Source organism: Haliotis rufescens, unplaced genomic scaffold (genome assembly GCF_023055435.1).
Source record: "Haliotis rufescens isolate VD_foot unplaced genomic scaffold, xgHalRufe1.0.p SCAF_9, whole genome shotgun sequence".
Lineage (NCBI taxonomy): Eukaryota > Metazoa > Mollusca > Gastropoda > Lepetellida > Haliotidae > Haliotis > Haliotis rufescens.
In genome coordinates, this window is record NW_025964383.1 from 25,626,602 (window position 1) to 25,651,622 (window position 25,021).

The following is a 25,021-nucleotide window of genomic DNA, read 5'->3' on the forward strand; positions in this document are numbered from 1 at the left end:
ATATTGTTTCATACATTAAATGTTTGCTTTTATAACTGTTACACCAACATTGGTTTGTAGTGAAAATTAGCAGTGAAAACATAAATATTTAAACTCACTGCGCCATACTTGATACTGCCAACTGTAAATCGTTAGTGTGCCAGGTATTTGGTCATCCTGTCCATGAGAAAGATAGCTTACTCATCACAGAAACATAGGTACATGCAAGTATCGTGAAATGTGTTGGATCGTGAACAAGGTATCGTGATACATTTCGGATCACACAGTTGGTGTATCGTCCCAGCCCTAGTATTGATAATTTATATTCAGACCAAAGATATAACAATTTGAATTGTTATTTGTTGATTTTGAACTGTGAAACCATTGAAAGGTTTCTGTTCCTTTTGAAGGAGAACCTGTATCCATAATAACCAGCTGGTTACAGACGGATAGTGATTCTAGCAGTGTGTGGACAAGATGCAATGCCTCAAGCTGGATTGTGATGAGCAGCTTGCTAACCTTCCCACCCAAAAATGATGGAAATATGATGTTTTTCCGACATTCGACTTTTGAAGCACTACTGGTGATTCTGTTTGCTGTGTCAGCACATTCCAGTGCTTTTGTGATGTCTAAGTGGTGAACGTCATCCTGTGCTTATGTGACATCAATTAGTGAACATCTTCAGCCTGTGCTTATGTGACGTCAATTAGTGAACATCTTCAGCCTGTGCTTATGTGATGTCAATTAGTGAACATCTTCAGCCTGTGCTTTTGTGACGTCAATAAGTGAACATCTTCAGCCTGTGCTTATGTGACATCAATTAGTGAACATCTTCAGCCTGTGCTTATGTGATGTCAATTAGTGAATATCTTCAACCTGTGCTTTTGTGACGTCAATTAGTGAACATCTTCAGCCTGTGCTTATGTGATGTCAATTAGTGAACATCTTCAGCCTGTGCTTATGTGACGCCTGAGCGATAAACATCTCCAGCCTGTCGAGGGCTTTTATGTTTTACATTGACCTCATTGGCTGAAATCGGCCAACATTGTGAAGTCATCCTTTGTCATAATGGGGGCGGTCGGGTAGCCTAGTGGTTAAAAGTTGGCTCGTCACAGCTAAGACTCGGGTTCGATTCCCCACATGGGTACAATGTTTGAAGCCCATTTTCTGGTGTCCCCCGCCATGATATTGCTGAAATATTGCTAAAAGGGGCGTAAAACCATACTCACACACATTGTCATAATGAGAACAGTACTCTGCATAATAATGTTAAGCACATGTTTTATGTGTGGTTCTATGATGCAGCATTAAACTCAGATAAATTCTTCAACATGAATCATAGATGAGAGATCCGTGAAAATCCAGGGTAGAATAGATCTTCAACAACCCATGCTTGCCGTAAAAGGCGACTATGCTCGCCGAAAGAGGTGACTAACGGGATCGGATGGTCAGGCTCGCTGACTTGGTTGATGCATGTCATCGATCCCAATTGCCTGGATCGATGCTCATGATGTCAGTCATGCTGAGTGCGGCGTTAAACAACCAACCAACCAACCATAGATGAGAAGGAAGGTGAAGTGGTCGTGGTTGAGCCACAGCGGTAATTGGGCATGATCAGTGAGGGAGGTAGCATTATGTTCATTGAATACAGTATTCAGTTTAGAGACCCTCAGTTGTTGGATCATACAAGCCAATTGTGAACCATGGCCATAGCTCTAATAGAGAAGGGGGCACGGGTGGCCCAGTCGTCTAACGCGCTGCGATTTGCTGTGCAGAGTTGCGTCCCTTGGGCACGCCAGAAACCTATGATTATGGGTTCAAATCCCTAGATGCCCCGATTATGTTTCTAGGTTTTGTCAGCACCATACCCGTGCCCGTGGGTTTCACCGAAGTGGTAAACGTCTGAGACCTGCATTACTTTGGGCTTTCCTCTCACATTAAGCTGACACGCCGCGATATAACTGGAATACTGTTAAAAGCGGCTTTAAACCCAATTCACTCACTCACTCTAATGGAGAACGTACGGAGCCCATGATGAGTCACTATTTCAGTTGATTCTGCATACATGATCAATTAATTATATACTCACCGACAGAAGAAACATGAATACCATACATGTTGGTTAATATATGAAGAATTACTCACATTCAAGAGATATTAGATTGGTTTGATGCACATGAACATACCTGTATGGTGTGTGAACTGACGCTCATGAACGCATCACATGTGACGTCAATAGATCCAAGACTCGAATGCAACATTTGTTTTTGGATAAGCGTGTAAAGTTTAAAAATCTGGTATCGTGATAAGAATCAAGACACACTGTGGTTACACTTGACTGATAGTTTTGTCGTTAAGTGGTACACACTGGAAACATCTCTTCTTAACGTACACACTTCTCTGTATGTGTCTATGGTTCACGTTTCTTTTGGCGGGGAGTATATTTTCATCCTCATTTAAAAGGTGGGAGTCCTTTTATTTGTTATATTTTGTGTTTTTAGCAAACTGTTCAAGGCTGATATTTACATTGAACTGTCAACTAATGTTTTTCACATCATGACAAGCATGTTCCTAACACCGACATGTTTTTTGGATTGGCAAGCACTGATCAGCTACAGATCCAGAATGATCAACTTCACCAGTTGCAATTTTTTTGTAGCTTGACCATATTTTAATAATTCACCAAGATAAGAATCAAGACAACACACACAGCATTATTCCTCATCTGCAGGTACTTGGGACAATAACATGGTATGAGAAAGGTGGTTTAGCGTCAGGTGGGTGGGTAAGAATTTATCATTGCATTAAGTTTGTACTAGAGATTTTATGGTACGATATTGTCAAGATGTTATGTGGAATGATCCACAGTTATATCTTTGCCTTGATCCATGATGCTTGTACAGACTATCAGCAAAAAGGCAAAAAGTGATTTTAATGTTTATAAAGTGATAATAAAGTTTTGTATGATAAAAACATATTTGTTTTTGTTCAACATTTTCAGATAAAGTGCTATGTCTGCTGAATCAAATTTTAATCTTGCGTTAAAGGACTACCCAAATTATTCTGAGATTAGGTCTCAAGGGACACCAACTGCAACATCTGTGCCTAGTCTGAATATTGGCTCAGCACAGTCATGTCCTATCAAATTGTTTTCTCAAGCTATCCACATGAGTCATGTAAGCTAGTAACCATTTTTAATGAACATCACATGAAAATTAACGCAAACACCCATCCCTGTTCAACAGTCCCAATTTATACAGGTCATGTCACACAAGGTATAATATCAGATGAAAAAGTTACAATTACATTCAGCCCTGGTCAAAAGTCCCATGTATCCAGGTCTTGTCACACGAGATGTGTAATATCAGACGAAGAAGTCACACATACATTCAGCCCTGGTCAAAAGTCTCATGTATCCAGGTCTTGTCACACGAGATGTGTAATATCAGATGACGAAGTCACACATACATTCAGCCCTGGTCAAAAGTCCTGTGTATCCAGGTCATGTCACACGAGATGTGTAATATCAGATGAAGAAGTCACACATACATTCAGCCCTGGTCAAAAGTCCCGTGTATCCAGGTCATGTCACACGAGATGTGTAATATCAGATGAAGAAGTCACACATACATTCAGCCCTGGTCAAAAGTCCCGTGTATCCAGGTCATGTCACACGAGATGTGTAATATCAGATGAAGAAGTCACACATACATTCAGCCCTGGTCAATTGTCCCATGTAACCAGGTCATGTCACACGAGATGTGTAATACCAGACAAAGAAGTCATACATACATTCAGCCCTGGTCAAAAGTCCTGTGTATCCAGGTCATGTCACACCAGATGTGTAATATCAGATGAAGAAGTCACACATACATTCAGCCCTGGTCAAAAGTCCCATGTAACCAGGTCATGTCACACGAGATGTGTAATATCAGATGAAGAAGTCACACATACATTCAGCCCTGGTCAATTGTCCCATGTAACCAGGTCATGTCACACGAGATGTGTAATACCAGACAAAGAAGTCACACATACATTCAGCCCTGGTCAATTGTCCCATGTAACCAGGTCATGTCACACGAGATGTGTAATATCTGACAAAGAAGTCACACATACATTCAGCCCTGGTCAATTGTCCCATGTAACCAGGTCATGTCACACGAGATGTGTAATACCAGACAAAGAAGTCACACATACATTCAGCCCTGGTCAATTGTACCATGTAACCAGGTCATGTCACACGAGATGTGTAATACCAGACAAAGAAGTCACACATACATTCAGCCCTGGTCAATTGTCCCATGTAACCAGGTCATGTCACACGAGATGTGTAATATCAGACAAAGAAGTCACACATACATTCAGCCCTGGTCAATTGTCCCATGTAACCAGGTCATGTCACACAAGATGTGTAATATCAGACAAAGAAGTCACACATACATTCAGCCCTGGTCAATTGTCCCATGTAACCAGGTCATGTCACACAAGATGTGTAATATCAGACAAAGAAGTCACACATACATTCAGCCCTGGTCAATTGTCCCATGTAACCAGGTCATGTCACACGAGATGTGTAATATCTGACAAAGAAGTCACACATGCATTCAGCCCTGGTCAAAAGTCGCGTGTATCCAGGTCATGTCACACAAGCTGCAGATAGGAAAGCCAGACTTACATCGGGCTCTGTTTTTATATCATGTATAACCAGTCCAACTAGATACTGTAGATCACAGTTGTGTTGGAATTCACTTACCACAAACCAGGTAACAGAGGACGAGTTACAGTAGTATAGGGATATAAAGGTGCAATTGCAAGAACAAAGCAGAATGTAAGGTTGAGTCCTTATGATTTCACCCCTCCTTTGTTTTAATTCATTGAATTACTGCCATGAGTCCTCTGTCTTAGATCACAGAGAAATGCTTGAGTTCCATGAAAAGCAGATCAGGGCAGATCAGATCAGCAGTTGTACAAAACAACCTTACCACTACGACTGTCGTAAGTCTATGTTAAGGTATGGAAGTTAAGATAACCTTAGCGCTAAGATTGCTTTGTACAACGGAACCCTGGGTACATAATGAAAAGGGGCATCAAACAACGCTGTCCACTCATGGCCCAGGCCGGTGTGTAAATCTTGAGTTACCGGAAGCTTGTGTGACACTGGTGAATATCATATTGGTTTGGAATACATTAACAAGATAAAAGTGTATTGCATGTAAACCAAATGATGAACAGAGCCATTGGTTCAGAGCCTGAAGATGTTAAGCCAAAGCATGTTGTTCTTGAAAGTCATGTATCTGGTCTGACATCTACTTAGTTGACCTGCTGCGTTAGGTGCTACAATTGTCGCCCCTTGTCAGCTCAGGATCAGCTGATTGCAGTTTGAATTCCAGACATTTCCTGAATAGCATCCAAAGAGGCGAGAAATGGATTGGGTAGTCAGGCTCAGCAACTTGACTAAAATAATGTCATGGTATCCCAATCTTGTAGATTGATGCTCATGAAGTCAATCACTAGATTTGCTGGTCCATACTTGATTATTTACAGACCACTGTCATACAGCTGGAACATTGCTGATTGCTGCATTAAAGCTCTCAATGCTACTGTTGAACCTATTTGACAGGCGCATAGCCGAAGGACACCCCAAAATGAAACTCGCTATGACTGTTTTACAAGTAGGCTTTGCATATATTTTAAATTACATATAGTATATGTAAAATCTCAGCTTGCAAAATATCAAAATTTTCAGCAGTTCATTTACCTCAATAAGAAACATCACGAGTTAAGAAAGTATCGACCAAATTTATCGGCACACAACTACCAGAAACAGCCATTGTCGACAAACAAAACATATCTCAGAAGCAAGGTCATGACATCATACATGAAAACTTGATGCTTGTGCTGCTTGGTGGCCTATTCCTTCATAAAAGGGAATTGTAAAAAGACCAACCAAAACATATTAAGATTTGAGTTGATTATTCATAAAGGAAATTGTGGCTTGATACTTCTTATACAATCTAACACAAAGTGGTAGTTCACAGTAAATTTACATATCACCCTTATATATACTTAGGACCTCACAATACTGGACTCATATCTTCACACAGAGTATCATCACATCCATTGTGGACAGTAGTGTTTGTTGTGGTGCAGGGGGCATGGGTGGCCCAGTTGTCTAAGGCGCCACGATTTGCTGTGCAGAGTTGCGTCCCCTGGACACCTATGATTGTGGGTTCGAATCCCGGTTTGCCCCGATTATGTTTCTAGGTTTGTCAGCACCATACCCGTGCTCGTGGGTTTCACCAAAGTGGTAAACGTCTGAGACCTGCATCACTTCGGGCTTTCCTCCCACATTAAACTGACACGCCATGATATAACTGGAATAATGTTTCAAGCGGCATTAAACCCAACTCACTCACTCGTTGTGGTGCTATAATTACAAGGGGTGGTCGGGTAGCCTTGTGATTAAAGCATTCACTCGTCACGCCGAAGACCCGGGTTCGATTCCAGGCATGGGTACAATGTGTGAAGCCCATTTCTGGTGTCCCCCGTCGTGATATTGCTGGAATATTGCTAAAAGTGGGGTAAAACCATACACACTCACTCAGTCTATAATTACAATCATGACCGAAACTCAGCTGAGCTTTTTGTTACTTGCAGGTCCAGGGAGCTCAGTTGGTTTCAGCCACTTCCTGGCAGGGGATGTTGGACGAGCTTCAGGAGGAGCTGCTGGACGATCTCTGTCCATGTTGAGGCAGACCCCCAATTCCCTGAGGGTCACGTATAGTCCCCGAGTTCCCCGCTTGTCTGACGGGCCCCACAAAGTAGCCCTCAAATGTCCCCAGTGTGACAAGGTGTTCTCTGGCAGCTCCACACTGAGCTTCCACAAAACTGCCGTCCACGATAAAATAACACACTCCTGTGTTTGTGGAAAAGTTTACAAATACAGACCTGGGCTTCTGAATCATCGATCAAAGTGTGAAGTTTACCAACTGGAAAAACTACAGTGTCAACTGCGCAACACAGCATCTGATCACTCTTGAACATGGTGAATTTCTGTAAAGGACTGCATGGGTGAATGTTGTTATCTGTATCATGGGGTCTTCCGTGTCTTGGTTTCACAGACTCGTTCAAAAACTATATGGGAACTTGGAACTCTTTGTGCCATGGAATCCTCACTGAGGCTGTTATGGAAATTAACTACAAGTATTTTTAATCGACCAGGGGGCACGGGTGGCCTGTCATCTCAGGCCCTGTGATTCGCTGTGCAGAGTTGCCTTCCTTAGGCACGCCAGAAAACTATGATTGTGGGCTCGAATCCCGTTTTTCCGCGATTATGTTTCTAGGTTTGTCAGCACCATACCCGTGCTCGTGGGTTTCACCGAAGTGGTAAACGTCTGAGACCTGCATCACTTCGGGCTTTCCTCCCACATTAAGCTGACACGCCGCGATATAACTGGAATACTGTTAAAAGTGGCGTTAAACCCAACTCACTCACTCAACTCACTCACTCACTCACTCACTCACTCACTCACTCACTCACTCACTCACTTTGTTTGTTTGTTGTTTAACACCGCACTCAGCAACATTCCAGCTATATGACAGCAGTCTGTAAATAATCGAGTCTGGACCAAACAATCCAGTGATTGACATCATGAGCATCAATCCATGCAATTGGGAAACGATGACATACATCAACCAAGTCAGCGAGCCTGACCACACGATAGTCACCTCTTATGACAAGCATAGTCTCCTTTTAAGGCAAGCTCACTCACTTTAATCGACCATTAACATTCATCTGTTAATTGAGATTTCCTATGATTATGAAAAGGGTTTTTGTCATTTTTATTTACTTGTAAAATCTGGTGATATTTAAAGTGTCTGATGCAGTGCCTTATGGAATGCCTTTCATCAGAAAATTAAGACTAAATATTCTCAGGCAGTTTGAATCAGATAAAACAGCAGTCAACCATTTGTTCTGTTTTAAACAGCTATCAGTGAAATTACTTTTGGTGTGTCTCTGTGAGATTGATCCTTTTTGCTAGATCCAGATGAGCTCATTCATTCACGCTGTTCCAGAGAGGTGGGGGTGGGGGTAGGGGTGGGGGTGGTTAAAGTGTTTGCTTGTCACGCTGAAGACCTGTGTTCGATTCCCCAAATGGTTACAATGGTACCCCCACCCCATCCCACCCCGTGGTATTGCTTAAATATTGCTCAAAGCAGCATAAAGCACCATTAGCAATGTGACATCATTTCAGGATATTGTGTCAAATAATTGAAGAAGAGTTTAACCATCCCAGATATTTTTACATGACTTTGTAAAAACAATTAGTTGACTTAGCGAATGCCTTTTTCTGTGATGGTCAGACCCACAATTATCTAAATGGGTAATATGTTGCAGAACCTAATCGCTACTTGGGAGTACAGGTTATCATGTTCCTCACTTTTTTGGTTAAAATTCCCTTGATCTTTTAATAGAACAGCAACTAAATTCATTACGTTGAAAAGCATCAGTGTTACAATAGACAGTTGCTGGGAAGAAAAATCTAGAAAAGGCCTTTGAATGAGTAGCTGGGTTCATTTGCACAAAGATATCTATATAACTTAGACCGTTCTTATCTCTGTTGTTGTGTAGGTGACACAAGTTAGAGGTGAACCCGTGAAGAACAGGGTTAGAATAGGTCGTCAGCAACCCATGCTTGTCTTAAAAGGAGACTATGCTTGTCGTAAGGGGCAACTATCGTGTGGCCAGGCTCGCTGATTTGGTTGATAATTGTCATCGTATCCCAGTTGCGTGGATTGATGCTCATTATGTCAATCACTGGATTGTCTGGTCCAGACATGATTATTTACAGACTGCTGTCATATAGCTGGAATGTTGCTGAGTGGGCGTAAAACAACAAACAAACAAAGAGGCAACCAGCGAAGACCTGGGTTACAATAGGTCTTCAGCAACCCATGCTTGCCGTAAAAGGTGACTATGCTTGTCATAAGAGGCGACTAATGGAATCGCTGACTTGGTTGATGCATGTCAGCATATCCCAATTGCGTAGATTGATGCTCATGATGTCAATCACTGGATTGTCATGCCCAGACTCGATTATTTTCAGACTGCCGTTGTATTGTTAGAATTTTGGGGAGTGCTCTGTTAGACAATAAACAAACAAATAACAGAACAGGCATAAATGAGATGATGTGAAACTTATTGGAGCCTTTTGTTACTTTCAGGTGATGAATGCTCAGTTGGTTTCACTCGATCCATTGTTGAGCAAGATAGTGACGCGGTACATCCATTCCCCATCAACAGATTGTTCTCTGGACATACGTTTCATCCCATTTCGACTTCAGGATTTGCGGGTCATAGAGTTCCCTGCAGCATCTGCGGGAAGCTCTTCTCGTGTCTCAGTGCCATGAAGCATCACCACCGTACAATTCACGATAACATGACCTTCGATTGCCCTTGTGGAAAGAATTTCAAGTCTAGAAATGGGTATTGGAGCCATAGAAAGAACTGTGTGGTCTATCGCATGGTCAATGAACAAAACGCCAGTGTTAGTTGATTTGTATCTGAAAACAAAGTCTGTCTTCAGGAAAGCTCAATGCCTGATGAGGAAGAGGATTTGATATAGCCAAGCGGTTAAAATATTCACTCATCCTGCCAATAGTTTTACTTCCTCACAGTTGTGAAGCCTTCTCCATGGTTCCTGTCCAGATAGGGGCGGTCGGGTAGCCTAGTGGTTAAAGCGTTTTGCTTGTCATGCAGAAGACCCGGGTTCGATTCCAGACATGGGTACAATGTGTGAAGCCCATTTCTGGTGTCCCCGCCGTGATATTGCTGGAATATTGCTAAAAGCGGCGTAAAACCAAACTCGCTCCTGTCCAGATACACTGGCATACTTCTGAACCAGGCATACTCTGGTCTACCCAAGGAAGGCTTGCTAGTGCTGTCTGAACTTAATTATAATTTAACGTAACTATTTGTGAACTCAATTCATCTGAAAGCATGGATCGTTATTCAAGCAATCAACCTGCTAGTTTGCCTGGCTTGAATTGGATTTTTTAGACAAAGTAGTCATATGGCTGGGATATTGCAGACCATGGTGGAAAGCTGAAACTGTTCTCTGAAATTTGCTATTGATTGATGTCGTTGAGATTCTTGAGAATCTAGAAACCTTGTATCCTTCAATCATTCCTTGACATTGAATACAGATGGTCATTGTTAAATTCCTTGAAGTCTAGATACCTATATTTGAATAAATAGAAGAAAAATGTTTGAAGTCCATTTGTGGTGTCTCCTGTCAGTATATGTTATGAGAGCGATGTACAACCACACTCATTCACTCTCTCAGGGCGGTCGGGTAGCCTGGTGGTTAAAGCATTCGCTTGTCATGCCGAAGACCCGGGTTCGAATTCCGACATGGGTACAATGTGTGAAGCCCATTTCTGGTGTCCCCCGCCATGATATTGCTGGAATATTGCTAAAAGCGGTGTAAAACCATACTCACTCACTCACTCTCTCAGTAGAAGAAACCGCTGGATGGCATCTGGCCTGTGTCTCAGTTTTGCTGTATCATCAACCATAACATGACCTTTGATGCATAGTATAGAACTGAACGAGGTGAGGTGAAATGGGGTTTAACATGGCATCCAAGATTACTGCACTTATATAGCGACGTGCATGCACGTGTGTGTGGCTGCTTACTGTTACTGATCTATAGTGCTAGCTCACTGAATTACCATCCCGCAGTTTAATATGAATACCCCACTCAGACACAGTATACTGACTCCGAGCCAACCAGTCCTTGTTTTAGCCCCTTAATGCTAAGGGTAAGAGCACCAGACAGGGTAATGCTGATTATATGTTGATGCATATTACACAACTTTTCTAAAGGATGCTGTGATGAAGATTAGAGGATCACACCATATATTCATCAGTCAGTTGTTCACCTGATAAAACATGGAAACATGGTACGAGTCAAAGTAAGGAAATGGATTGGACATCATCTTTGTCACTGATGCGTCATTGATCTTCGGTATCATTAACCAAAATGGACCCATACATCGGATCGCATATTTTTGACATCTTTGTAGTTAAAGTAAGACGAGTTCTATGGATGAACAACTTCTTTATTACAATTAGTGCGACGTTTCGGTGTAGATCCTAACACCTTTATCAAGCAAGTGATGGATAGGGCCAAACAACATAGGTATATATACACTTATTGACATCTAAGTTGTTACAGTGACTAGATGATGGACACAGAGAGGTGATTAAGCTAATTGGAAGCCAGTGGATGACTAATGAACACAGAGTATACTAGCAGAGTAAACAAGCAGACTGATGGAGATGATGCAAGCCACTGTATTAATTGGATGGACAAAGGGATTGAGCAATTAGGTGATGGTAAGCAGGCGGGATGTAATAGCCTTGGTCTCTGTTCATTGCTGGCTGGATCCTTTTGATGTGGATGGCTTCTAGGAGTTTCCTGATTTTGTAGTCTGATTGGTTGTTGGCCAGGATCTTGATGTTGTTCCACTGGATGTTGTGATCGGGGTGGGTTTGGGTGTGGTCGGAGATGGCTGATTTCATCCATAGAACTCGTCTTACTTCATCACTCCAACTTCTAAATGCCACTCAAAGAAGTTTGTAGTTGTCTGCCATTTTGATAAATGTTGCCATGGTCACAACTCATGTGTTATATACATATTATGTCCATAAGCTGTTCGTGATTGGTTTTGCTGTTTTGGTCACAGAATTCAGTTGCTAATTTCTGAATTTCAATTCGACTTGTGACTTATGTAACTTGGCAAGACGATGAAACTATGCATGATTTTGACACACACACCCTCACCCTGGCAATAAACCGGTATTTTCCAAACATATTGTGATACGTATTCGTTAAAATTTTCAAATCCTGATGTAACAGACATTTCAATCCTATTTGCTGGTTTGAGCTAAACAGCATCTAAACATTGTATACTTTCAGGTGATGATAGTTCATTTGGTTTCACACAACCTCTGTCACATGACATCGAAGCGAACTCTTATACCATGACTGACCTTCTGAGGCAGGCGTCCTTCACCTCTGCTGGGCGAGGAGAAGGAGCAGGGAACAAAGTTCCATGTCCTGCTTGTGGCAAGTTGTTGTCTAGTTGCCGCGTCATGAAGCACCACTACCGTACCATACACAAGAACATGACCTTCGACTGCCCGTGTGGAAGGTGTTTCAGATCTAGGAATGGATTTTGGCGGCACAGGAAGACATGTTCTGTTTATCAAATGGCGCAATCAAATCCACATAATGGCTAAGTAAGAATTTTAGTGGGTACCATTAGTGCATTATACCAGGCAGATGGGGAGGTTGATTGGCAAATCAGAAGGCATGGCTCCTCATAAGACACTGGAGTGAGTGAGTGAGTTGGGTTTAACGCCGCTTTTAACAGTATTCCAGTTATATCACGGCGTGTCAGCTTAATGTGGGAGGAAAGCCCGAAGTGATGCAGGTCTCAGACGTTTATCACTTTGGTGAAACCCACGAGCACGGGTAAGGTGCTGACAAACCTAGAAACATAATTGGGATGAACCAGGATTCGAACCCACAATCATAGGTTTCTGGCTCGACCAAGTGATGCAACTCTGCACAGCGAATCGCGTGCTTAGACGGCTGGGTCACCCGTGCCCCCTGAGACACTGGACTATGCATCACGTGTGTTTTATCTTGTAAAGAAAGAAGCCGTTTTTCCTTGGTTCGTAGGTACTGTGGCACAATCAAAAGATGTTAGGCGGGGTGTTTGGCTAAGAAATATTGTCAGAATGAACAGTCATTGGTACTTTGTTTCAAAATTAATTAATAATACCGTATTCGACGTAATAAGCGCCCAGGGCGCTCTCAAAATTAGAAATAGGGGGCTCTTAATAGAATAGTATTTTGGTGACAGCCTAAAATGTTTATATATGACAGATATATTTTTCCAGAATTTAGTTGCCCATAATTAAGGGTGCATATAACACACGAGTGCGTAATATATACGAATAAATAAGTCTTGTTTACATGGATCAATCAGAAAGGGGGCTAATTGGGATTGTTCACTAGCCAATATATTAAGAAATATCGCCATGGGCGCTTATTATGTCGAATACGGTTAATGGGCACATGGACAGGCATAAAGGTATGAACACACAATGCCATTTAGAAAGTGGTCAAAAGTAACGAATGTTATTTTTGGGATAACACTTTCTCAGTAAAGTACAGATTCTCATACTTTTCGGGTTGAATCCCATCTGGGATTCACACCAACACTGCCAGAGTGAGCTTTTAATCGCCAGCACACTAAGTCGAGCGGATCTAACCCACTCAGCCGCCGAGGCTTCTACAAAAATGAAAGTCCGACAACTGGTAGTCTAGATCACGTACTTTGTATACTTTGTGTACCCTTCTGACAAGTTTAAATTTGCACAGTTCCCATGGCCGAAAGCTATGAACATGTATTTCCATACAGAGTCCTTTGATTTCTACTAATATATCATAAATATAAACTATATCATTCATGTAAATGTCACCAGGATTTTGCCTTTTACACCCAACGGAATCTGTTTATGCAGATAATTGAAACTGATTATTCTCTAGCTTAGTTTGTGATGATAGCAGGTGTTCCCAAAATGTGAATGTATCTTGCCCCACTGGCACCCATCACAAACACATGCAAAGGCAAGTCAAGTGTTGAGCTGTATACATGTCAAAAGCTGTAAAAACGTGCACTAATAGTATCATAATAATACCACTGGGAGTACTAAGAGTGCAGTGGGGGCAGTTTGGACCATGGGTGGGGTTTGATGAGATAGATAGGATTTTATGTTTAGAAAACTACATTTGATATAATGAATGTCGACTGTATTTCATTACTATGTATATAATGACCATTTTTTATTTTGTGAAGCATCATATACCTTTGAGCTGTACTCTTAAAGGGTTAAAGGAAGTATCGGTTATATTACCATAATTAAATTGGTTGTATAATTTTTTTGCACCATGTTTCTGTTGGATCAACATTTAATGAACAGGAACTTAATTGGGTCCATCCATTTGTGTGTCCAGTGATATTCAGTGATAATTTGGGGAATGAACATTGGTGTCTCTGACTGGTGACATGTTGCACCTTTTAACTGATTTAAAAATAATGCCATGTCACTGCCCAGAAGCCTTTAGCCATTATGGTGGGATTAGAGTTTGGGATTGAAGAAACACAACAACTGATACTCTGAACTTTAAATGTATCGATAGAAATGACTCCTTTGTGTAACATGCAATCTACAATGTTGAGCCAATCCTTCTTATCCCCATGTCTTGTAGTGTCAATTATTTGTGTCTCTTTTCAGTATATATGCATATCAGGGGGAATATTTTTTTTCAGTAAAACCCTGTATTTTTCATAATGATACTCAGGCAAAATTATAAGAAATGGATTCTGCTTGTATTTAAAAGCTTGAATTATACCTGAATAAAGAAAATAAAGAAATCACACCGTTGCAATGTTTCCTTGTTTCCCTTCTTTAAATATATTTTTTGTCGATCTGTAGATGCAACCGACATTAACCTTTTATCGTTGACACAAACCATTTTTATGTGAGATCCACTGTTCATTTTTTACATCTTGTTTCAAATGTTATTGCGGCGGTCGGGTAGCCTAGTGGTTAATGCGTTCGCTCGTCACGCCGAAGACCCGGGTTCGATTCCCGAAATGGGTACAATGTGTGAAGCCCATTTCTGGTGTCCCCCGCTGTGATATTGCTGGAATATTGCTAAAAGCGGCATAAAACCATACTCACTCACTAAAATGCTATTATTCACAAAGTGGTACAGCAAAACATTTATGTATTCTTTTAATACGTAATTGTTTTTCTGTACAAGTGCAACTACAGACTCACAAATGTATGTAAAGAAGAGAAACAAGGAAGCACTGCATTGCAAAGTTATGAAAATGGTTGATCTCGGCAATAAATATTGGTCACAATAGTTGTACAGAGATTTACAATGTGTGTCTGGAAATGGATTTACAAAGTTAGAATCATAGAATCAGATTAAGGACACACTTATGGAGATTTTGTGAGAATTGTTACAATGATTTATGATGCAACACTTAAACAAGCACTCATGCAGTAAGGCGCCTTTAACCCATTTCAACTTGATGTTTTGTAGGTCTGTCACCTTCTCCAAATCTGGCGCCAACACTCCCAGGCCTCTCTATGGATGAGGACAAGATCAGGACAGACCAAGAAGCTTCTCCAGGACCGCCTCAATCTCTCCACTTCCATCCAGTTGAGCTCTCCCAGATTCAGCTCAGTGATCCTCAGTTCATGCCCTTGAGTCACAGTGATCACATCCTCTCATCCCGGGCTGCACAGAGACGCTGGCCGTGTCCCTACTGTGGCAAGATGTTCATCAAACACAGCTCCATGAAATACCACCAGGAATCTATCCACGAGGGCGCTGTGTTTAAATGTCTATGTGGGAAAGTGTATAAGTACAGGCCAGGTTTGATAAACCACAGAAAACAGTGTGTTATAATGGCTGCCTTAGCAGCTGATGGGAAATAGGTTCTCAGGAATAAATTTTAAACACAAGATTGGGATAGAGCAAGAAGCTTCTCCAGGACCTCCTCAATCTTTCAACTTCCACCGAGTTGAGCTCACCGAGATCCACTTAAATGACCCTCAGTTCCTACACTTGAGTCAAGAGGATCACACCCTCTTCTATCGGGTTGCAGAGAGATGCTGGTGCTGTCCCTTCTGTGTCTGTCATGATAGCAGATGGGAAATAGAACACATTGTTGGAAGTCATTCTGAAGAACCCAATTCTTCACATCGTCACTTCGTCACATACTTCCTGTTTGTATTTTATTTGAATTTCTTTATCAAATGTATGTTTGGGGGAAATAAAGATGAATATATTTGGTGATGTTTTGTGGTCTGAACAACAGTCAGTAGTGCAGAATAGAAAATGCTTTAAAACCCTGTCCCAAGCATCCTTGGCTAGTCATAAGACACACCTAAAATAACACATCAGGGCCCACATGCACAAGGCGTTCTTAGTGCTAAGATGAGCGTACTCCCATACTTTAACATAGACTTACGATGGTCTTAGCGCTAAGATTGCTTTGTGCAAGTGGGCCCAGGTGGTGAATTGCAGGTGGTCTGGCAGATGGTCAAAGTACCCTGCTGGTGTGGAATGTTGCCTGAACTGTCAACCCCTGATGTGTCTGACCCAGATTGTTTACAGGCTGTAGTGATATAGCTTATCATCACTGATTTTCAGAGACCAATTCGTATTTTATACCCGTGAAGATCTGGGCTTGAATAGGTCTTGCTGACTAAGTTGTTGCATGTGGATCGATCCAGTTCAGGAATTGTGTACGTTTTTTCCATTGCTATTTTCTTTAGAGAATTATGATGTGGAGGTTTGAAATTAAATTTCACACTGCTATCAAATGAAAAGTACCATGACTAATTCCCAGTGGAGACCACTAGTGGTTAAAGCGCTCGCTCGTCACACGCACGCATACACGCATGCACGCACGCACGTACACATCGCTATATAAGTGCAATAATCTTGGATGCGACGTTAAACCCAATTTCACCTCACCTAACCTTCCATGAAGGATGTCGTCTCTGGTTTCACTCGAAACCATCAATACTATAAGGCAAATCTCACGTTAAGTGAGTTTTCGTTTAATTTTCTATTTGTACAAGTATAGGCGAACGGAAACTCTGCATAGCCAGTTCTCAACCCCGGCTGTAGGCCAGTGAAGACTAAACGTCCAACAGCTTAATATATCCTCGATCAGGAATATATATACTGAGAGTATATATTCACGACGCGACTGACTAATAACTAACGTAGATGTATTCAAAATCAGGTCCCAGCGAGGCAACACACAAGACAGTACTCCAAGACTTAGATTTTCTAACACATTGCACATCCTAGGCACGTTTACATGCGTCTAGCATGCTGTACTGTGGAAGCGGTGGACCATGAAACAGCCTCCTCCATACACACACTTTGTCAAGGGAGGGATCAGCAACTGAAATTATAAAAAAAATGTAGTCAGCAGACTGAAACTCACTTGTATGTTTCTGGAATATTTGATTAGATATAAATAAAGCGACAATATCTGCATAAAGCAGAGTCGATTGTACAATTCCGACTATGGCATGCGCATGTGCTTATGAATCACTATTATATAGTGATGATACCAGGTGTTCGCGAAAAGGTGAGCCTATCCTGCCCCACCGGTGGCAGCCGTCACAAACACATGCAACACCTGAAAAAAACCTGGGAACATATGGTACAAGTGAAAATAATGAATTGCATAAGAGTGAGTGAGTATGGTTTTACGCCGCTTTTAGCAATATTCCATCAATATCACGGCGGGGGACACCAGAAATGGGCTTCACACATTATACCAATGTCGGGAATCGAACCCGGGTCTTCAGAGTGAGGAGCGAACGCTTTAACCACTAGGCTACCCGACCGCCCGAATCGCATAAGAAAAGTCATAAGATCACGATAAGAAGAATTAGCAATATATATACATCATTGGTTTGAACAAAGTAACACAGCATGTTATTATCATTAAGAAAAATAATACTTTCATCAGTTGCTATAGAGCCTCCGACCTTTCTCTCTCTCCTACTTGTTGTGGACCGCCTCCGTGGTCTAGTGGTAGAGCGTCCACCCGGAGAGCGGAAGGTCCGGGGTTCGATCCCCGACCGCGTCATACCAAAAGACTTTAAAAGATTGTACTTGTTGTTACCCTGTCTGGCGCTCGGCATTAAGGGGCTAAAACAAGGACTGGTCACCACGGAGTCAGTATACTGTGTCTGAGTGGGGTATTCATGTTAAACTGCGGCATGGTATCTCAGTGAGCTAGCACTATAAATCGGCATAAGTCCGGACAAGAACAAGCAGCCACACAAACACATACACGTACATGCACGTCGTACATAAGTGCAATAATCTTGGACGCGACGTTAAACCCCATTTCATCTCACCTCTCCTACTTGTTGTTGGAAATATATACTTACAGAGTGTGCATGCAAATCGGCAGGATCCAAGCATGTATCCTGGGTTCCTCTTGCATTCACCCCCCTTTGCCCATGCCTGACATAACAGGGACTCTGTGAAAGAACATTACAGGTTTAAGTCACAACGTCTTCCGAGCTTTATGCTTGCTTATCGCATGAGTGCGTAGTCATTCCTCTCGTGACTCAAACTGACAGTTACCCAAAGGTTGGTTGGTTTGTTGTTTTGTTGTTTAACGCCGCACTCAGCAATATTCCAGCTATATGACGGCGGTCTGTAAATAATCGAGTCTGGACCAGACAATCCAGTGATTAATGTCATGAGCATCGATCCGCGCAATTGGGATCGATGACATGCATCAACCAAGTCAGCGAGCCTGACCACCCGATCCCGTTAGTCGCCTTTTACGACAAGCATAGTCGCCTTTTACGGCAAGCATGGGTTGCTGAAGACCTATTCTACCCCGGAATCTTCACGGGTCAGTTACCAAAAGGAAAGGAAGAGAATATAGTGCGTTGTTTGAATGGGCTGTGTGGTAGTAGAAACAACACTTTTGACATGATTGTGTTTATGAAACGTGTGACACGAGTTATGAAGACTAGGAAATATACTCTTAAAAAAAAGAAACGCAAAGCCAGATTTGTGTGGTTTAGGAAAATACATTTATACGAGGAACCGTACAAGGTATTGAGCCAAAATGTTGTGGAGAGAACACTTGGTGATTGTAGTCATCTCAGTTCTCGGTACATAGGAAAAGTCCAAGGTGAAGGACAACTACCATCAATAACGCGTATTTCCCCCGTTGGAATCGATATCGGCCTGACATCTCCTGCCCATGGAAGAGACGAGTATGCGAATCACATCCTGGGGAATGGTAGCCCACTCGGCCTGCAACGCAGAAGCCAACTGCTGCAACGTCTGGGGTTGTGGTTGATATCGGTGTAGCCGTCTATCCAATTTATCCCAAGGTGCTCTATCGGGTTTAAATCCGGTGATCTGGAGGGCCAGGGGAGAACATCAACGTTGCTGTTGTGTAGACAGGCTCTTGTGATCCGTGCTGTATGCGGTCCCTCGTTGTCCTGCTGGAATACACCGTTGCCGTTGGCTGCAATTGCGAGGACCTGTCTCAGGAGAATTTCGTTGATGTATCGTTGAGCCGTAAGATTGCCCTGGATATGGACCAAACCTGTCCTGCCATGATGAGAGACGGCCGCCCATATAATAACGCTACCCCCACCAAACCTGTCCACCTCCTGTACGCAGTTTCCGGCGTAACGTTCTCCACGACGTCTGTAGACAAACTGCTCTTCAATCCCCTCGACGGAGGAGAAATCTTGATTCGTCGCTGAGCCAGACATCTCTCCATCGCAGTGAGGATATGCCCTGTGTTGACGACACCAATGCAGTCGTTCTTGACGATGTTGTCGACTCAATATGACGCGTCGAACTGGACGTCTTGCTCGTAGACCTGCCGTTCTTACACGGTTTCGTACGATCTGGTCGGATATTCTGCGCAGTCCGGGTATTTCGAATTTGGCTGTGGTCGCCCTTTTACGTAGATGGCGCAGTCGGATGTAGAGATCTTGGGCGGGTGTGGTTACTCATGGTCGTCCCGACCTTGGCCGATCACGTGTTGACCCATGCTGTTGAAACTGATCCTTGTGATGGTGCTGGGCGCTACATTGAAAACCCTGGCTGCCTGCAAGCGGCCTATGACGTTGTTTCTTTTCACTTCTGTTAATCTTGGCATGTTGTTGAATTGTCGATTGACGCAGATGCCAGGCAATCAAAAACCCTGCACTTTAATACCGTTATAGTGCAGCTCCATGGCCCTTTTGTTAATGCACTGGGTGCGTTTTTCCGAATCGTAAGTGTTTCCCGACTAATGGTTTGCATGTCCTTGTTGTGATCATTTTGATCCGGAAATGTGTCACTGACATTACAACCCATTAAACCTCTTCATTTTGCACCTCTTGGTCCGCTAAGTTTGCTTTTATGGCCAAAAATATCCCTTTTGCGTTTCTTTTTTGTAAGAGTATATTATGATCGGAAAATTATCATCAGAAGATGTAGTAGGCTTATTTAAAAAAGCAGCACATGCAGCATTTTCTAGTATTAATGATAGTGTGCGATACTTTACTGAAGCTTAATTTAGCTGCTGAGAATATGAAGAAAAGGTCTGGCAATATTAACTACAAAGAGCCATGGTATAATATCGACTGTGAGTCTTTAAAGCGAGAAAGATGCAGATGTTTAAATACATTTAGGATAAGGAAAGATTTGGACACACCAGACAACTATCACAGTGTTTGTAATCAATATAACGAAATGCGTAGACGTAAGAAATCAGAGTATTATGAAAATATACTGACCTTTTTGGAACAAAATATTCACAATTCGAAAGCATTTTGGGCAACAATTAAAGGTCTTGCGGAAAAACGGCACAAGCAAAATATCATTAATAGTTAGGATTGGTATGAGCATTTTAAAGAACCAGAGTGAGTGAGTGAGTGAGTTGGATTTAACGCCGCTTTTAACATTATTCCAGTTGTATCGGGGCGTGTCAGCTTAATCTGGGAGGAAAGCCCGAAGTGATGCAGGTCTCAGACGTTTACCACTTCGGTGAAACCCACGAGCACGGGTATGGTGCTGACACACCTAGAAACATCATATGGGCGAACCGGGATTCGAACCCACAATCATAGGTTTCTGGCGTGTCCAGGGGACGCAACTCTGCACAGCGAATCGCGGCGCCTTAGACGACTGGGCCACCCGTGCCCCCCTTCAACACCAGAAGGAGAAGAAGAATAATTGATGAATTGCAAGCAGAATTAGATAATGATGATGATTATGTAATATCGCGAGAGGTACTCGATAGGCCTGTAACACGTGAAGAAATCCTTGAGAGTATTATCCATCTTAAGAATGGAAAGTCATCTGGATATGATACCGTCAGGGAAGAAAATATATGGATGTCAACTGATTGGTGTAAGAATGGACATAGCAAGGGGCAAATGGAAGCCAGCAAGGCAATTAGCCCCGACAAAGATCAAACCATCAGGTCTTTAAAAGGCATTTAGAAGTGACACACATAGAGAAGAAAATTCTTTAAAAATTCTACTGATATTCTTATTCCATACCTCGACCTTTTATTCAAAATGATGCTTAAAACATGATCATTTCCTGAAGACTGGGCACTTGGCATTATTATCCCACTTCACAAACAAGGTTCATTGAATGAGACAAACAGTTATTGTTTACTTATATCATAAATAACAGAATTTAGTATTTGGGGCTGAGACTTTTCAGAAAATTGATGAAGCTCAGTCAGGTTTTAGAATCGGGTACTCTACAATTGATAATTTATTTATGTTACACTCAATAATACAAAGATATCTGACAAAGAAGGTGAAGAATTTTATGTACTTTTTGTCAACTTCTCCAAGGCTTTTGATCTGTTAACAGAAACAAGTTAAAATTGGTAAGTTGTTGTGAAGCATGTATCACAGTGTAACGGTTGGTGTGTGAATTAATGGTACTATATCTGATACGTATGAGTGAGTAAGTGAGTGAGTATGGTTTTACGCCGCTTTTAGCAATATCCCAGCAATATCACGGCGGGGGACACCAGAAATGGGCTTCACACATTGTACCCATGTCGGGAATCGAACCCGGCCCTTCGGCGCCACGAGCGAACGCTTTAACCACTAGGCTACCCGACCGCCCCCTGATACGTATGAAAGTAATGTTAGTGTGAAACAAGGATGCACGCTGAGTCCTTTTCTATTTTCATTCTTTATTAATAAATTAGCACAACAAATACAAATAATTTGTAATAATGGCATCAGCTTCACCCCGAAACAGTAAAGATATTTCTCCTTCCATTTGCTGATGATAAAGTAATGTTTTCAAGCACAATACCTGGTCTACAAGAACAATTGGTGAATTGGAACATTATTGTCCAAATTTGGGTTCGTCGGCAAAACCAAAACTATTGTTTTCAAGAAAGGTGGCACTTTATCTAAGAGAGAAAAATGGTATTACCAAGGAAAGGAAATAGAATGTGTATCATCATATAAGTATCTAGTTGTGTATTTTACCAACAGGCTGACATGGACTTTGCATGCAAATACTGCTGCAACGCAAGCAAAAAAGATTTGAATTGGAATCCTTCAAAATATTAAAACACTTGGGGATGTTTCGTATACCGCATTTAAAAAAATATATACGAAACAAAAAATAGGTACAATTTTACTATATGGAGCGGATTATATGATTCAGTGGAGAAACTACGTCTATATATATGTAAGGGATTTCTTGGGGTCAAACCTACTTCCCCAAGTTCAATGGCGTTTGGAGAAAGTGGACGAGATCCCTTACATATGTTTGCAAAGATCAGAGTAATATTATTAAGTATTGGTTAAAATTTATACGTATGCCATTTGAAAGGTAACCGAAGAAATGTTATGATATGATGCTACGTGTTGACCCTCGGGGTTTTTGTAATTGGGTAACTAACGTTAGAAACATTCTTAACTCTTGTAGCTATGGAAACATAATATTACATCAGCATTATGGCATATCACCCAACTTCATTAATCTTTTTCGCAAACCTTGAAGTACACGTACATTCAGAATTGGCATGCGTCTCTTTCATTGTCTAGTAAACAAAGGTGCTATTCTTTATTTAAGAAGCGTTTTGTTACTGAAAAATATTTATAAAATGTAAACGTTAGTAAATTCAGGGTATTGCAAGATTGCATTGTAGCTCACATGAATTATATATTGAGACTGGAACATATGCAGGTATTCCACGTGAAAACAGACTTTGTCAGTGTTGCAACTTAAACAAAGTAGAAGACGAATACCATTTTGTTTTTGCCACATATATTCGGAGGTAGGACGTAAGTATATTGATAAGTTTAGCAATTCTCCTTCTCTATTAAATTTTAGTGTACTCATGACAACAGAAAATGTTTGCGGCATCTATCAAATTAAAAGTACATATATCATGCTATGAATGTTTTGACAATCTGTTGGAAAAAAGTTTGTGTGTAATGCAAGACACTCACTACTGGACAATTTGTAATGTATTATAGGCCTGTGGCCTCTAAGTATGTGAAATAAAGATTGAATCTGCGACATAAACTCTAAAGGTATATTTGCATTACGTACAAAAACAGAGGCAGTCCCAACCTCATCTGTTCCTCAATTTCATGCCCCAAAACTTTCTCATCATGAACCATTTTCACTTGACCACATTAGACGACAGTTGACAATCGACACTTGTCCAATGCGTACACCCATGAAACACAAAGTTTTATGTCTGTGGCTACATTCGTAACAAAGATAAAAAACATTCCGGTTTAATAACATCACTTCCGGTTTGGGTAAATATGTGCCAAATGCAATTAACTTTGAAACGAGTACAAGTAGATACCTTAATACCAAGGCTATAAGCACTTTTGTTTCAATAACACCCATTCGTTTTAAAAAGACCGCCTCCGTGGTCTAGTGGTAGAACGTCCGCCCGGAGAGCGGAAGGTCCGAGGTTCGATCCCCGACCGCGTCATACCAAAAGACGTTAAAAAATGGTACTTGTTGCTACCCTGTCTGGCGCTCGGCATTAAGGGGCTAAAACAAGGACCGGTCGGCTCGGAGTCAGTATACTGTGTCTGAGTGGGGTATTCATGTTAAACTGCGGCATGGTATCTCAGTGTGCTAGCACTATAAATCGGCATCAGTCCGGACTAGTACAAGCAGACACACACACACACACACACGTACATGCACGTCGCTATATAAGTGTAATAATATTGGACGCAACGTTAAACCCCATTTCACCTCACCTCACCTCACCTCGTTTTAGAAAACACATGCCTAGTGCAGTACAACGTTGTAACAGAAGGTACAATGCTTGTAGCTACCTTTATAAAAACCTTGTAAGCGTTTCCTGTTTAATTACAACTCTGGTGGTTTTGGAAACACCTGTCTAACACAAGACCGCTTCAAGACCAAAAAAACACATGCATCCAACAATATTTATAAGAAACTATATGCACTTCCGGTTTAGCTGCATTAAATAATACATTAAATGACACTTATAGTTCATTAACGTCACATCAGGGTGTTGGGAAACACATGTTGAATGCAAAACATTTGTAACAGAAAGTCCGATGCTTATAACTACCATAATGAGAAAGTTATGTGCACTTCCGGATGAATGACCTTGACTTTCAATTTCAGCCAATCACATACAAATGTACTTGATTATTTCTAGTTGTACACACATTGGCGCTTTCTCTCACACAAACACATATGGTTGGTTCAGGACATAAACAAGCGGAACTACCTAAAAATGACGTTGACCTCGAGCAAAAAAACTTACAATTCCATATCCCACCCAAAGGATGATATGTACCAAATGTCATCCTTTTACTGTTAAGACTTGCGTTATATCGAGCACAATACATTGAGTGTATGACATTCAGAGTGAATTTAAACTGAAATATCAGTAAAAAGTATTTCAAGAACTTTCTATAGAGCTGGAGGCACGGGTGGTCCAGTCGTCTACTGCGCCGCGATTCGCTGTGCAGGGTTGCGTCCCTTGGGCACGCCAGAAACCTATGATTGTGGGTTCGAATCCCGGTACGCCCCGATTATGTTTCACGGTTTATCAGCACCATACCAGTGGTCGTGGGTTTCACCGAACTGGTCAACTGGTAAACTGGAAAACTTTCCTCCCACATAAAGCTGACACGCTGCGATGTAACTGGAACAGTGTTAAAAGCGGCTTTAAACCCAACTCACTCACTCACACACTCTAAAGAGCTATTCAGCATGTTGACCAAATTTGATGTCCCTTGGTGGAATTAAACGTAACAACGTAAACATTGCATGTGCTGCTCGTTGCAAGCAAGTTCACCGTGACATAGACGTATTCTGAATTCATAATTCATACATAC

The 25,021-nt window shown here is 41.7% G+C and overlaps 1 protein-coding gene across 5 annotated transcripts in view; it reads left to right on the plus strand.

The window, feature by feature from the left end:
- Positions 1-15,927, plus strand: part of LOC124130918 (transcription factor IIIA-like) — a 97,527-nt gene extending 81,600 nt beyond the window's left edge. The window contains exons 2-3 of one of the 5 annotated variants that reach the window (XM_048390820.1): positions 11,964-12,286; positions 15,174-15,927. In XM_048390820.1, coding sequence (XP_048246777.1) covers positions 11,964-12,286 — 323 coding nt within the window. In that variant the 3' untranslated portion in view covers positions 15,174-15,927. Of the gene's footprint in view, positions 1-389; positions 1,817-6,636; positions 7,025-9,204; positions 10,250-11,963; positions 12,287-15,173 lie in introns of those variants that run through there. The other 4 variants (XM_048390804.1, XR_007219609.1, XM_048390802.1 and 1 more) reach the window with 4 other exon arrangements.
- The last annotated feature ends 9,094 nt before the right edge of the window (positions 15,928-25,021 follow it).